At 46.6% G+C, this 12,621-nt stretch overlaps 1 protein-coding gene across 1 annotated transcript in view; it reads left to right on the forward strand.

Annotated features, from left to right (window-relative positions):
• KATNIP (katanin interacting protein) overlaps positions 1–12,621 on the forward strand; it is a 236,744-nt gene that overhangs the window by 209,690 nt on the left and 14,433 nt on the right. The window contains exon 19 of the mRNA XM_055562308.1: positions 6,442–6,619. Coding sequence (XP_055418283.1) covers positions 6,442–6,619 — 178 coding nt within the window. The remainder of the gene's footprint in view (positions 1–6,441; positions 6,620–12,621) is intronic.

The raw sequence follows: 12,621 nt of genomic DNA on the forward strand, positions 1-12,621 counted from the left end.
AACTGAGGCTCTGAGAGATGGAGAAAGCCACCTGGGGTCACACAGCTAGTATGAGGTCAAGGATGGGACCGAGTCTGTCTGAATCCACAGTCCAGGTCCTCACCACTCGATACACTCTAGGGAGGTCTTTGGGAAAAGTCAGCATCTCATGAAACTGGGAGACAGCAGTCATTTCTGGTTTAGTCTGGGCTCCCCTAGATTGATCAGGATTCAGGGTGGGGAGCTGGGGATAAGGGAAATTGAATTCAAACTGAGTTAAGCAAAACAGGAAATTTCTTAGCTTATGTAGCTAAAAGGGCTTCCCGGTGGCTTAGTGATAAAGAATTTGCCTGAAGTACAGGAGGCGGAGGAGACGATCTGTGGGTCGGGAAGAGCCCCTGGAGAAGGAAATGACAACCCACTCCAGTATTCTTGCCTGAAGAATCGCATGGACAGAGGAGCCTGGCAGGCTACAGTCCATGGGGTCGCAAAGCATCGGCCATAACTGAGCACACACTCATGCGTGTAACCAGGAAGGTCAGGGGTTGCTAGTTTTCCACACTGTTGGATCCAGGTGTGCAAATGATATCATCAAGGCTTGGTGTCTCCCTCTGTCTTTCTGCCCCATTTCTCAATCTCTTGTCTGTCTCCCATTCAGACCCTGTCCACGTGGGAGCTCCTTGAAGCTCCACCCTGTAATCCCAGGTAAAAGAGCTTTTGTTTCCCCCTAAGTCCAGCAGTGTTCCTGGAATGTCTGCTGACCTGGCTCACGTGCCCATGCCTAACTAATCACTGTGGCTTACCTCGGCGGGAAGAGAAGGAATGGGGTGGAAAACATGGACTGGCCTGGCCTGGGTCAGAGGCCCATCTTTAGAGCCAAGAGTCGGGAATCAGCCACCCTGATGGTGCTTCAGAGGAGGCTAGAGTGCCGTAACCAGAGAAGGAAGGAAGGAAGCCCGGCCAGAAGCATCCAGTGTCCCCTCCATCTGATGATTCCCTCCAAAGATGCTGTCTGTAAATGTTTTTCCTGCTGAACCAGCTTCTGACCTTTCTCAGAAATGTTATTTCAATGCCCTGGGAGTTTTGCCCTGGAGTAGAGCTCCCAGACCTTTTTGCTACAAGAAAAGCGTAATTTCTCTGTGTCTCTACTCAGCAGGATGGCAGAAGAACCTGCTGACCAGGGACCCTCTGCCCACTTTGAGACCTGTGATTTCCAAAGCTGCCTTCTCTGAACCTTTGGCTTTTTCCTGCCTGTATCCCAAATCCTAAATGTGCTCTCCTAGCCCATGCAAATGAAGAGTGCTTTGATAAAGTGACCCAGGGGGGGTGCATTGGGGTTGGTAAATACGGCCCATCCTATTAATGTTTTGAAAGGAGATATATGACTTGCTAATTTGCAGATGACACTAATTTTAGAAGTTTTGCAAATATCAGCAGTGATGAATAGGAAAGGAGCTGAGAGAGTTGAAACATGGGAGAGAAATAACAAAATTAATTTCCATTTATATAAATACTAATTGATACACCAGAGGAAAATGAATATGGAACATGGATATTAGCTCAAAGAGGAGAGTAATCGCTTTTGCAGCAACCCTAGATTAGATGGTATCTGAGTGCATCTCAGAGCCGACTCATCGGAAAAGACCCTGATTCGGGAGAAGGAGGTGGCAGAGGATGAGATGGTTAGGGAGCATCACTGACTCACTGGGCATGAATCTGAGCAAACGCCGGGAGATAGTGAAGGACAGGGGAGCCTGGCGTGCTGCAGTCCATGGAGTTGCAGAGCCGGGTATGACTTAGCAATGGAATGACAACAGTGCCCCTTGCCAGGCAAACAAAGTCTGGGCGGCTTGGGAGAGTCCGGGCACTGCCTCTTGTTCCGAGAGGGAGGTGGCCTTTCTCCCTCATGGGGAGCCCCCTGATCTAAGTCGGCTGCCTCCTGCCCTCTGGGCCTTCTCCATCTCAGGAATGTGGTGCTCGCAGCCGCTCTGCCCCTTGGGTCAGGAACGTTTTCTCTTTCCCTCAATTCCATCCAGGCCATTGAGAGTCCTGGCACTGCTGTCTGTCAGTCTGTCCACCTTGTCCCGGCCACAGGGATCACAACAGCGTCCTCCCTGGCCTCCTTATGGAGTCCAGCCCCAGTGCGCTTTCCAAGACACTGGTCAGATCGTGGCACCTCTCTGCTCCCAGATCTAAGCCTCCCCATTGAAGAGAAGAAAATCCAGACCTCCTGACGTGATCTAGCCCCCTACCTGCCCTTCTGATCTCATTTTCCTCCACCTTCTCCCTCGGTCACTTAGTTCCAACCACAAATCAAATGTGTTCCCATCCCAGGGGCTTTACCGTTTCTGTCCTCTCAGCCTAGAACGTTCTTCCAGAAATGCTACAGGATGGCGGCCTCCTTCTCATCACCCAGGTCTCAGCTTGAACGTCACCTCCTCCGAGAGGTCCTCCGTGACTACCCCCCCGACCCCTGCCTAGTCACTCCCTATCCCATCCCATCCACTTTTTTCCCTGGTATTCATCGCTCTGTGGAACTATCCGATTTATTGTTGTTGTTGTTATGTGTTCATTGTCTGCCTTCACTGCAATGGAAGCTCCTAGAGAGATTTTGCTGTGTATTGATATTTACCCCTGAATCTCCAGTGCCAAGAACAGGGCTTGGTTCCGTTGCCGTACAGACCCCATAGACTGCAGCACGCCAGGCTTCCCTGTCCATCACCAACACCAGGAGCTTGCTCACACTTAGGTCCATCGAGCTGGTGATGCCAGCCAACCATCTCATCCTCTGTTGTCCCCTTCTCATCCTGCCTTCAATCCTTCCCAGCATCGGGGTCTTTCCCAAGGAGTCAGTTTTTCACATCAGGTGGCCAGAGTATTGGAGCTTCAGATTCAGCATTCGTCCTTCCAATGAATATTCATGAGAACCCCATGAACAGTATGCAAAGCACTTGTTACATTAGTGGCAATAAATATTTGTTTACCATTGGCTGTGATTTTGGTGAAGCTCAAACGATTGTATTTTGATTCATTTACCTCCAGGTATCTACTAAACATGTACTCTTCAATCAATCATTTTTTTTTTTTAAAGCCTTAAATGACCATCTGTTTTCAGATACTGTTCTAGGATCTGGGAATAAAACAGTGAACACTGTCAACAGAGTTCCTGCCCTCAGGGAGCTTCCATCTAAGTGGGAAAGACTGATGAAAATAAATAGGCAAAATAATAAGCAAATCAATGAAAATAAAGAAGCAAATCAATGTAGAACATCTCGTTGGATGACAGAAAATAAAGCAGAATAAGAGTTTTGAGAGAGATGGGGAGGGTGCTATTTGAGCTCAGATGATTAGGCAGGACCTCTCTGAGGAGATGACAATTGAACAATGAATATTCATTGGAAGGGCTGATGCTGAAGCTGAAGCTCCAGTCCTTTGGCCACCTGATTCGAAGAGCTGAGTGATGGAAAAAGACCCCGATGCTGGGAAAGATGGAGGGCAGGAGGAGAAGGGGGCAACAGAGGATGAAACGGTTGGATGGCATCACCGACTCAATGGACATGAGTTTGAGCAAACTCCGGGCGATAGTGAAAGACAGGGAAGCCTTGCGTGCTGCAGTTCATGGGTCACAAAGAGTCGGGCACGACTTGGCAACTGAACAACAGCAGCTAAGGGTTTTGAGAGAGATGGGGGAGGGAGCTATTTGAGTTCAGGCAGTTAGGCAGGGCCCCTGGGCTTCCCTGGTGGCTCAGATGGTAGAGAATGTGCCTCCCCTGCAGGAGACCCAGACTCCATCCCTGGGTCAGGAAGACCCCCTGGAGAAGGCAATGGCTACCCGCTCTAGTATTCCTGCCTGGAGAACTCCACGCAGAGAGGAAACTGGCAGGCTACAGTCCTGTGGCGTCACAAAGAGTCGGATGCAACTAACACTTTCTCTTTCTCTGAGGAGATAATTGAACATGAATGTATCAGTTAGCTTCTGCTGCTAAACAAACCAGCCCCCAATTTAGTGGCCTAACATAGTCACCATTAATCGTGATTCATCATACTTCAATAGCGTGGTTGGGCGTTTCTTCACACCTGAGCGTAGCTGGCCTCTGTGGGGCCTGCTCCTGTGTCTGCTCAGCTGGCAGGTGCACTGGCAGCTGAACAACCTGGGATGTCTTCAGCTACACAGCTGGCAATTGGGAGGCTAGCCTGGCTCTTTCCCGTGGCAAGACTCCCAAGTGTAGAAAGATGGGCCAGAGCTCCCTGCACGCGCACTTTACAGCCTCTGCTGGTTTCACTCACTTTTGCTTCTGCTCCATTGGCCAAAGCAAATCACATTGCCCAGACTCAGAGAGTGGAGAAATAGACTCCACTTCTGTATGAGAGAAGCAGCAAGATCACGTGACACAGAGGCAAGGACTCCAAGGGAGGCATCTGTGGCTGTATTGCAGGCTACTGATGCTGTGAGAGGCTGTGATGCATCCAGAACCACTCTGGTCACCCATCTGTTTCATCTGCCTGCAAGATGCTCAGAGCTACCTTGGCATCATGAAGAGCAGAGGGATCTGAGGCCGAGTTATGAAACGTATGTTGGAAATGACAAGAGAGGAAGCCATATTCCAGGGTGGTTTTCTGCTTTGGCCTCACTTCCTGGCCACACAGATATCTTCAACTTCCCTGAGCTTCTGCCTCCTCATCTGAGCTGAAGTGCGTGGAATGCCATGAATCCAGGCTTCCTTCTTCCAGTGCTACGGTGCTGGCATTCTGTAACAGTTGCAACAAGTGTGACTCTTTGGAACACAGCCACCCAGAAGAGCTCTAAAGTAGGCCCCCAATTCTCCAAGGGTAGAAGAGGTCACTGGACTTGGTCCTGCTAATGGGAGACCATTAGGGAAGAGAAGTTCCAGCCAGATATCAGACAGAGATGCATTCACTTTGAGCTTTCTGGGCAAATGAATGACTTACCTGGAAAGTTTTGCCTCAGGACCACAGAAATTCACTCCTAAATGCTCCCTGATGATCCCATGGTTAAGAATCCGCCCTGCAATGCAGGAGACTCGGGTTTGATCCCACATGCCATGGAACAGCTAAGCCCACACGCCACAGCTAGAGTTTGTGCCCTGCAATGAAAGATCCCACATGATGCAATGAAGATCTTGTGTGCTCCAACCAAGACCCGATGCAGCCAAATAAATAAATATTCTTTTTAAGAAATGCTCCCTGATGGAGCAGGGGTGGAACAAGGGCAAAAGAATGGGGGTGTCACTTTGGATCACTTCCTTTCCCTTGAATCCATGTGAATCCTCGTGATAGTGGCCAATTTGCATAAAGTATGCATTTCCGACCTTGTGGCTTACTGGTGCAGCCACCTCCATGTAGTTAGTTATTTAATCTTTCCACCTGTACTGGGCTCCTACTATGTGGCAGGTACTGTGCCTGGCTCTGGGGGCACCATAATCTAACAAAACTGATGGGATTTCTGCCCTCAAGGGACTCACCATCTGAGAGGCCAGATGGAAATTTACCAAACAGTCCCAAGCTCACCATGGTGATCAGGGCATGGAAGGGGACATTCACAGTGGCATGCAGGCTGAGAATGGAAGCTTGATGTGGTCAGAGAAGTTGGGAGGGCTTCCCTGAGGAAGTAAACTGGGATATGAGGGATGGGCACAAGTTAGCCTAGGCCGTGTTGAGTTCAGGAGTGAGGAAACAGCATGTGCAAAGGCCCTGTGGTGAGAGAGAGCATGGTGAACGTGAGGGATGGAAAGGCCATCAGGGTGGCCCCAGGGACCCTGGGCACAAGATGAGATTAAAGAAGTAGACAGAATCCAGATGGCAGGCATGCTGGTTGAGCAGCATGGGAAGCTATGCTAGGGTGCTAATCATGGGGTGGGCAACGTGACTGATGAGTGGAGAAAGGGCCTAAGGCTGTGTGCAGGGCTAACCCCCACAGGTCCATTCATCCTGCAGACATTGCTTGAGTATCAGCAGTGACGCAGGCCCAAGGGCTACTGAGAAGAAAGGCAGAGCCTACCCTGAAGGCCCTTTCATTCAGGTCTGAGTTTTCCAGCTGGTAGAATACAGAGTCTGAAATCAGTTCTCTTGCCACCTCCGTCTTGGGTTGTCTTTGTTCAATCTCTCAGTCGTGTCCAGTGCTTTGCAACCCCATGGACTACAGCACGCCAGGCTTCCCTGTCCCTCACTATCTCCCGGAGCTGACTCAAACTCATGTCCATGAGTCATTGATGTCATCCAGCCATCTCATCCTCTGTCGTTCCCTTCTCTTCCCACCTTCAATCTTTCCCAGCATCAGGGTCTTCTCCAGTGAGTCAGCTCTTCACATCAGGTGGCCAGAGTATTGGAGCTTCAGCTTCAGCATCCGTCCTTCCAGTGAATATTCAGAGTTGATTTCCTTTAGGATTGGGTACCTCCTGCAGAATCTCTGGTGCTCACCGGACACTTCTGTTCCTGCTGCAGGCCTGCAACTGAATTTCACCGCCTCCTGGGGTGACCTGCACTACCTGGGGCTCACCGGCCTGGAGGTGGTGGGCCAGGATGGCCAGGCACTGCCCATCAACCCGCACCAGATCTCTGCCTCCCCCAGAGACTTAAATGACCTCCCTGAGTACACGGACGACTCCCGGACCCTGGACAAGTGAGTGTCTGTAAGAAGCACAAGGTTCATGACAGCAGGGGCTTGGGGACCTGATGCGCGTTGTAAATTTCAGACTTAACCATCAACTGGCACCCCCTGGCATCCCCTATTCCACCTCCTTCCAGCCACCCCAGGGTCTGGGGTCTGTCCATTTTATAGTCAAGGGAAACTGAGGCCCAGGAAAGGGCTGCACAGCTGGAAGAGGTAGACAGGATTAGAAGCCAGGCTCTCCTGTTTCCAGACCCAGCTGGGCTTTGTGTTTCCTCCCTGGTGCTTGAAGTCCCTGGTGGCTCCGACAGCAAAGAATATGCCTGCAATGCAGGAGGTGCAGGAGATGTGGGTTCAATCCCTCAGCTGGGAAGATCCCCTGGAGAGGGGAGTGGCTATCCACTCCAGTATTCTTGCCTGGAAAATCCCATGGGCAGAGGCGCCTGGTGGGGTACAGTCCGTGGAGTCACAAAGAGTGTTTGTGACTTTCACTTTACACTTTCATGGTGCTTAGCATGGGGCCTCAAACACGGTAACTGCTTGGTAAGCCTTTGGCTCTGTGTTTAGGCATGAGGGACCCAACCTCCCGGGGGCTGAAAACTTTCCCCTCCCTGAGGCTGGAGATGATGGCTGAAGCTGCACTTTCCTCTGCATTTGTCCAATTTCATAAGCCCGGGTTGAGTCATGTCAGTAAGAGGACAAGCCTGGACACAGCATTGATCCACAGCCTTCAGGCACCCCTGAACCAGGACAGCTGTCAGGCTTGGGGCCTGCCTGCAGGTGTGAACAAGAAGAGTCTAGGGGAGCCAGAGGGATGAGAATTCAAATCCTGTCTCTGCCCCTTGCCAGCTAGTTTCTTAACTTCTCCAATAATAATAATCATAATAATAACTGAAATTATAATTGCCATTTTTGGAGCACTTATTAAATGCCAGACACTGGGCTGTGCTAAGCAGGTTATAGATATTCATTCATTTAAATCTCAAACAGCCCTAAGAGGCCCCCACTCTACAGATGGAGAAACTGAGGTACAGAGAGGTACCTCAAAGGTCACCCACATTAGCTGAGTGGCAGAGTCATGATTTGAACACAGGCACGAGGAAGACCAACACCCGTGCATTTAACCACAAAATTATACTGTCTTCCCCTGCCTCAGTTTCCTTATCAGTAGAATGGGACAGTAATCTGGCTATTGGGCAGAAGGGGGGTTGCCACATCACAACTGCACCCACTGCCTGGCCCTGAGTGTGTGGGATCAGTGGTGGCCTCCTACCTGCCTTCCTCCAAGGTGCTCCTAAACCGTGGCTGTCATGGCTGCTGCATTGTCCAATCAGGGGCCATCTTGGTGAGTCACACTCTCACAAACTTAGACTGGGAGCCTGTGGTCCCTGCTGCCCATTGTAAAAGTGATCTGCTCATAGCTGGCCTGGCCTCGCTTGTTCATCCACACCCACCCAGTTCCTTCCCCTCTGCCCAGACTATGTTGCAGCAAATCCCAGGTCTGAAAGTATTTCATGTATGTATCGCTAAACAATAAGGACTTAAACCTGATCCAAGTATCATTATTCCACCTAAATGATTAACAGTCCTTCCTTTAAATTTGGAGAAGGAAATGGCAACCCACTCCAGCATTCTTGTCTAGAGAATCCCATGGACAGAGGATGCTGGCGGGGTCACAAAGAGTCGGACATGACTAAGTGAGCACTCTTAAATTACTAGATATCTAGCATATTTCTATTTCCCTCACCATCTTTTTTTCCCCCTTTTATAACAGTTTGTTTCTTGAATTGACATCCAGATATGGTCTATACATTGTGATTGCTTACTGTGTCTCTTTAAAAAATTTTTTTTTTAATTCCCTGGCGGTCCAGTGGTTGGGAGTCTGTATTTCCATTGCTGGGAGCCTGGGTTTGATTCCTAGTTGATAGGGAACTAAAATCCTGCAAGCTGAGTGCCATAGGTAAAAAACAAATTTTTTATTTTTTAAATTTATTTAAAAATATTATTGACATATAGTTGATTTACAGTATTGTGTTAGTTTCTGGTATATGGCAAAGTGATCCAGATATGTATACATATATATGTAAATATATGCATATGCATATGTGCTGTGCTGTGCTAAGTCACTTCTTGTCTGACTGCATGACTATGGACTGTAACCCACCAGGCTCCTCTGTCCATGGGATTCTCCAGGCAAGAATACTGGAGTGGGTTGCCGGCCCTCCTCCAGGGGATCTTCCTGACCCAGGGATCAAAGCCACGTCTTTTATGTCTCCTGCATTGGCAGGCAGACTGTTTACCACTAGCGCCACCTGGGATGCCTGTATAAGCATATACATATATGCATATGCACACACATATATACATATATGCATATGTATATATATATATAAATTTATGCATATATGGGCTTCCTTGGTGGCTCACATGATAAAGAATCTGCCTGCAATGCAGGAGAGCTGAGTTTGATCCCGGGTTGGGAAGATCCCCTGGAGAAGGGAATGGCTACCCACTCCAGTATTCTTGCCTAGAGAATTCCATGGACAGAGGAGTGTGGTGGGCTGTAGTCCATGGGGTCTCAAAGGGTCAGACACAACTGAACAACTAACACACACATATGCGTGTATATGTGTATAAAATATATATATACGTATATTCATATTCTGTTTTAAACTCTTTTCTGTTAGAGGCTAGTAAACAAAATATTGAGTAGAGTTCCCTGTACTATACAGTAAGTCCTTGCTGGTTATCTATTTTATATGTAGTAGGAAATGGCAACCCACTCCAGTGTTCTTGCCTGGAGAATCCCAGGGACGGGGGAGCCTGGTGGGCTGCCGTCTATGGGGTCGCGCAGAGTTGGACACGACTGAAGTGACTTAGCATCAGCAGTGTGTATATGTTAATCCCAAACTCCTAATTTATTCCTCCCCTGCCTCTTTCCTCTTTGGTAACCTTAAGTTTGTTTTCTATGACTGTGAGTCTATTTCTATTTGTTAATAAGTCCTTTGATGGTTGATGTATCACCTAAACCTCTCATAATCTCTGGGTTCCCTTCCATCTTTTTTCACTTTTTTTTTTATAAATGATCTGTAGAAGAAACCAGGGTTTTTGCTCTGTTGAGTCTGGATTTTAAAATTTAAATATTTAAATATTACTGGATTTAAAATCCAGTATTTAAATATTACTGGATTAATATTATACTATATTATATTATACCATATTATAGTATAATATGCATAATACAATATATAATATATAATATAGTAATTATATAATATAGTAATATATTATGTATACTGATTATATTAATATATAATATATTATTGTATCATATATAATAATTATATCAATATATAATATACTATAATAGTATAGTATGGTATTATGTTATATATATTATATATAATTAATATATAATATAACAGATATATAATATAACATAATATATCATATATATTATATATGCTGCTAAGTCGCTTCAGTCTTGTCCGACTCTGTGCAACCCCATAGACGGAAGCCCACCAGGCTCCCCCATCCCTGGGATTCTCCAGCCAAGAACACTGGAGTGGGTTGCCATTTCCTTCTCCAATGCGTGAAAGTGAAAAGCGAAAGGGAAGTCACTGTCCGACTCCCAGCGACCCTATGGACTGCAGCCCACCAGGCTCCTCCGTCCATGGGATTGTCCAGGCAATAGTACTGGAGTGGGGTGCCATTGCCTTCTCCATATTATATATTAGTTATATATATTATTATAATTATATATTATTATAATAATTATATATATTTATTATATATAATTTATACTATACTATACTATTATATTATACTAACATTATACTAATTATAAAATATTACTGGATTAATTAATATTTAAAATATTACTGGATTTAAAATCCAGATTACCAGATTACTGCATCAGTAAAATCCAGATTTTACTGCATCACTGTGGTATTGTTTAACTTGTTCCTCAAGCTCCTGTATTTCTTGTAAACTGTTCACTAGATCATATTGAGATTTGGCCATTAGGGAAGACGTAGCTATCAGGTCATGTATGTAACTGCATATTTCCTTCGGACTCGTGGGACATCTGGTTGTCAGGCTTTTCGTGATGCTGTTAGCCAACACTTGGAGGTTAGATCTACTGCTCTTTTAGGGGTTGTGGCATGGTGATAGACTGATCCTATCACTCTTTTTGTTTGTTTTTGTCAGTAAAGGGAAAATTTGCCTCAATTACTTGGTTACTTTGAGGTACAGTTCAAACAGGAAAGACAGTTTGATGCTTGATTCTTTCCCTTTATTTCTTCAATTTTCAAAAGAGCAAAATTGTTTCTCTAGAATCCTTTAAAACATTTGTTTGCTTTTGACTACCATAAACTCATGGATTTAAATCTCCTGTGTCTGAAGGGTTTCAATCTACTGCAGTTTTTATCCTATGGATGCTCAAATTGATCCCTCTTTGGACACTGGGAGCTCCCGAATCCTTCTGTAAAATAGTCTCTCATAGCTGCCTTCCTTTCTGATACGACAAGGAATCCCAGATTCCTCTTGTACATGTATTATCCCCGGTATGGGATCAGCCATTTCTCCTAGAAGCCCAGGCTCCTTCTGGTGGGAAATGGTATTTAGAGACCATAGTCTAGCCACTAGGGATGCTCATTGCTACTGGGTCAGTCCTTGTTTCTAGGCTTTTTTTGTGGACAGAGCTAGGAAGTACCATTTCTATATTCTTGAGAGTGTCCATTAGGGAATTCCCTTCACTGTCAGCTCTGAGCGCTTCAGCAGGTCTCTCCACACTCAGAACTGGGCAGTAGTTCTTCTTTGGAAGTGGCCCCATTTCTAGGACAGGGAGGTAATTGCTTTTGGAAGGAAACAGAAGGTTCTCTAGTGGTAGACCTCAGCCAGCTTAATTCCACAAACACCCCAGGGTTAAACTGCTGAATTTTCTCAGTTCTAAGATGCCAGCAGTTGTAAAACATACCATCCATCAATTTAATAACAACCTTTTAGAGGAAAAAAAAAGAAACATTACCTTCTTGGATGAACACTTTGCTTGTAAGATTTATTCCAAGTCCACACATGTATACCTGTGGCAGATTCATTTTGATATTTGGCAAAACTAATACAGTTATGTAAAGTTTAAAAATAAAATAAAATTTAAAAAAAAAAAAAAAAGGAAAAGCAAAGTTTATCTTAAAATCTAGGAGGGACTTCCGTGGTTAAGACTTCACCTTCCAGTCCAGGATGTATGGGTTCGATCCCTGGTTGGGGATCTAAGAGCCCACATGCCTCTCAACTAAAAAACCAAAACGTAAAACAAGCAATATTGTAACAAATTCAATAAAGACTTAAAACAATTAATAACAATAAATTAGATCTAGGAAACATGGCAGCAGCCTGAGGCCCTACCAGGGGCCTCAAAGCTTCAAAGTCACCTGGAAAATGGGATAGCGCAGGGAGGGGGGCCACCCAAGAGGCTGAGAGGTGGGTTCCTATCTCCAGGGCCAGGCCTCTCAGTGGAAGAGAGACCAGGGCTGGGGTCAGGGCTGAGGTGTGCTGGACAGAATCGGGAAGGATGAGGCAGGAGAACCAGAAACTGGCCTGGGTGGAAGTGCAGTATGGGCCAGCTGGCGAGCTCTTTTAGAACATGATGGGGCTTCCCCAGTGGCTCAGTGGTAGAGAACCCACCTGCCAATGCAGGGGACACAGGTTAGATCCCTGGTCCGGGAAGATCCCACATACCAAGGAGGAGCTAAGTTGGTGTACCACAGCTACTAAGCCTGTGCTCTGGAGCCCGGGGGCTGCAACTAGCGAGCCCACAAGCCACAGCTACTGAAGCCTGCACCTCTTGGAGCCTGTGCTCTGCAACAAGAGAAGACACCACAGTGAGAAGCCTGCCCACTGCAACTAGAGAGTAGCCCCCGCTCTCCGCAACTAGAAAAAAGCCCGCATAGCAACGGAGACTCAGCACAGCTGAAAATAAAATTATTTTTTAAAAAAAGAACGTGAGGGTGCTG

This window comes from Bubalus kerabau, chromosome 23 (assembly GCF_029407905.1).
Source record: "Bubalus kerabau isolate K-KA32 ecotype Philippines breed swamp buffalo chromosome 23, PCC_UOA_SB_1v2, whole genome shotgun sequence".
Lineage (NCBI taxonomy): Eukaryota > Metazoa > Chordata > Mammalia > Artiodactyla > Bovidae > Bubalus > Bubalus kerabau.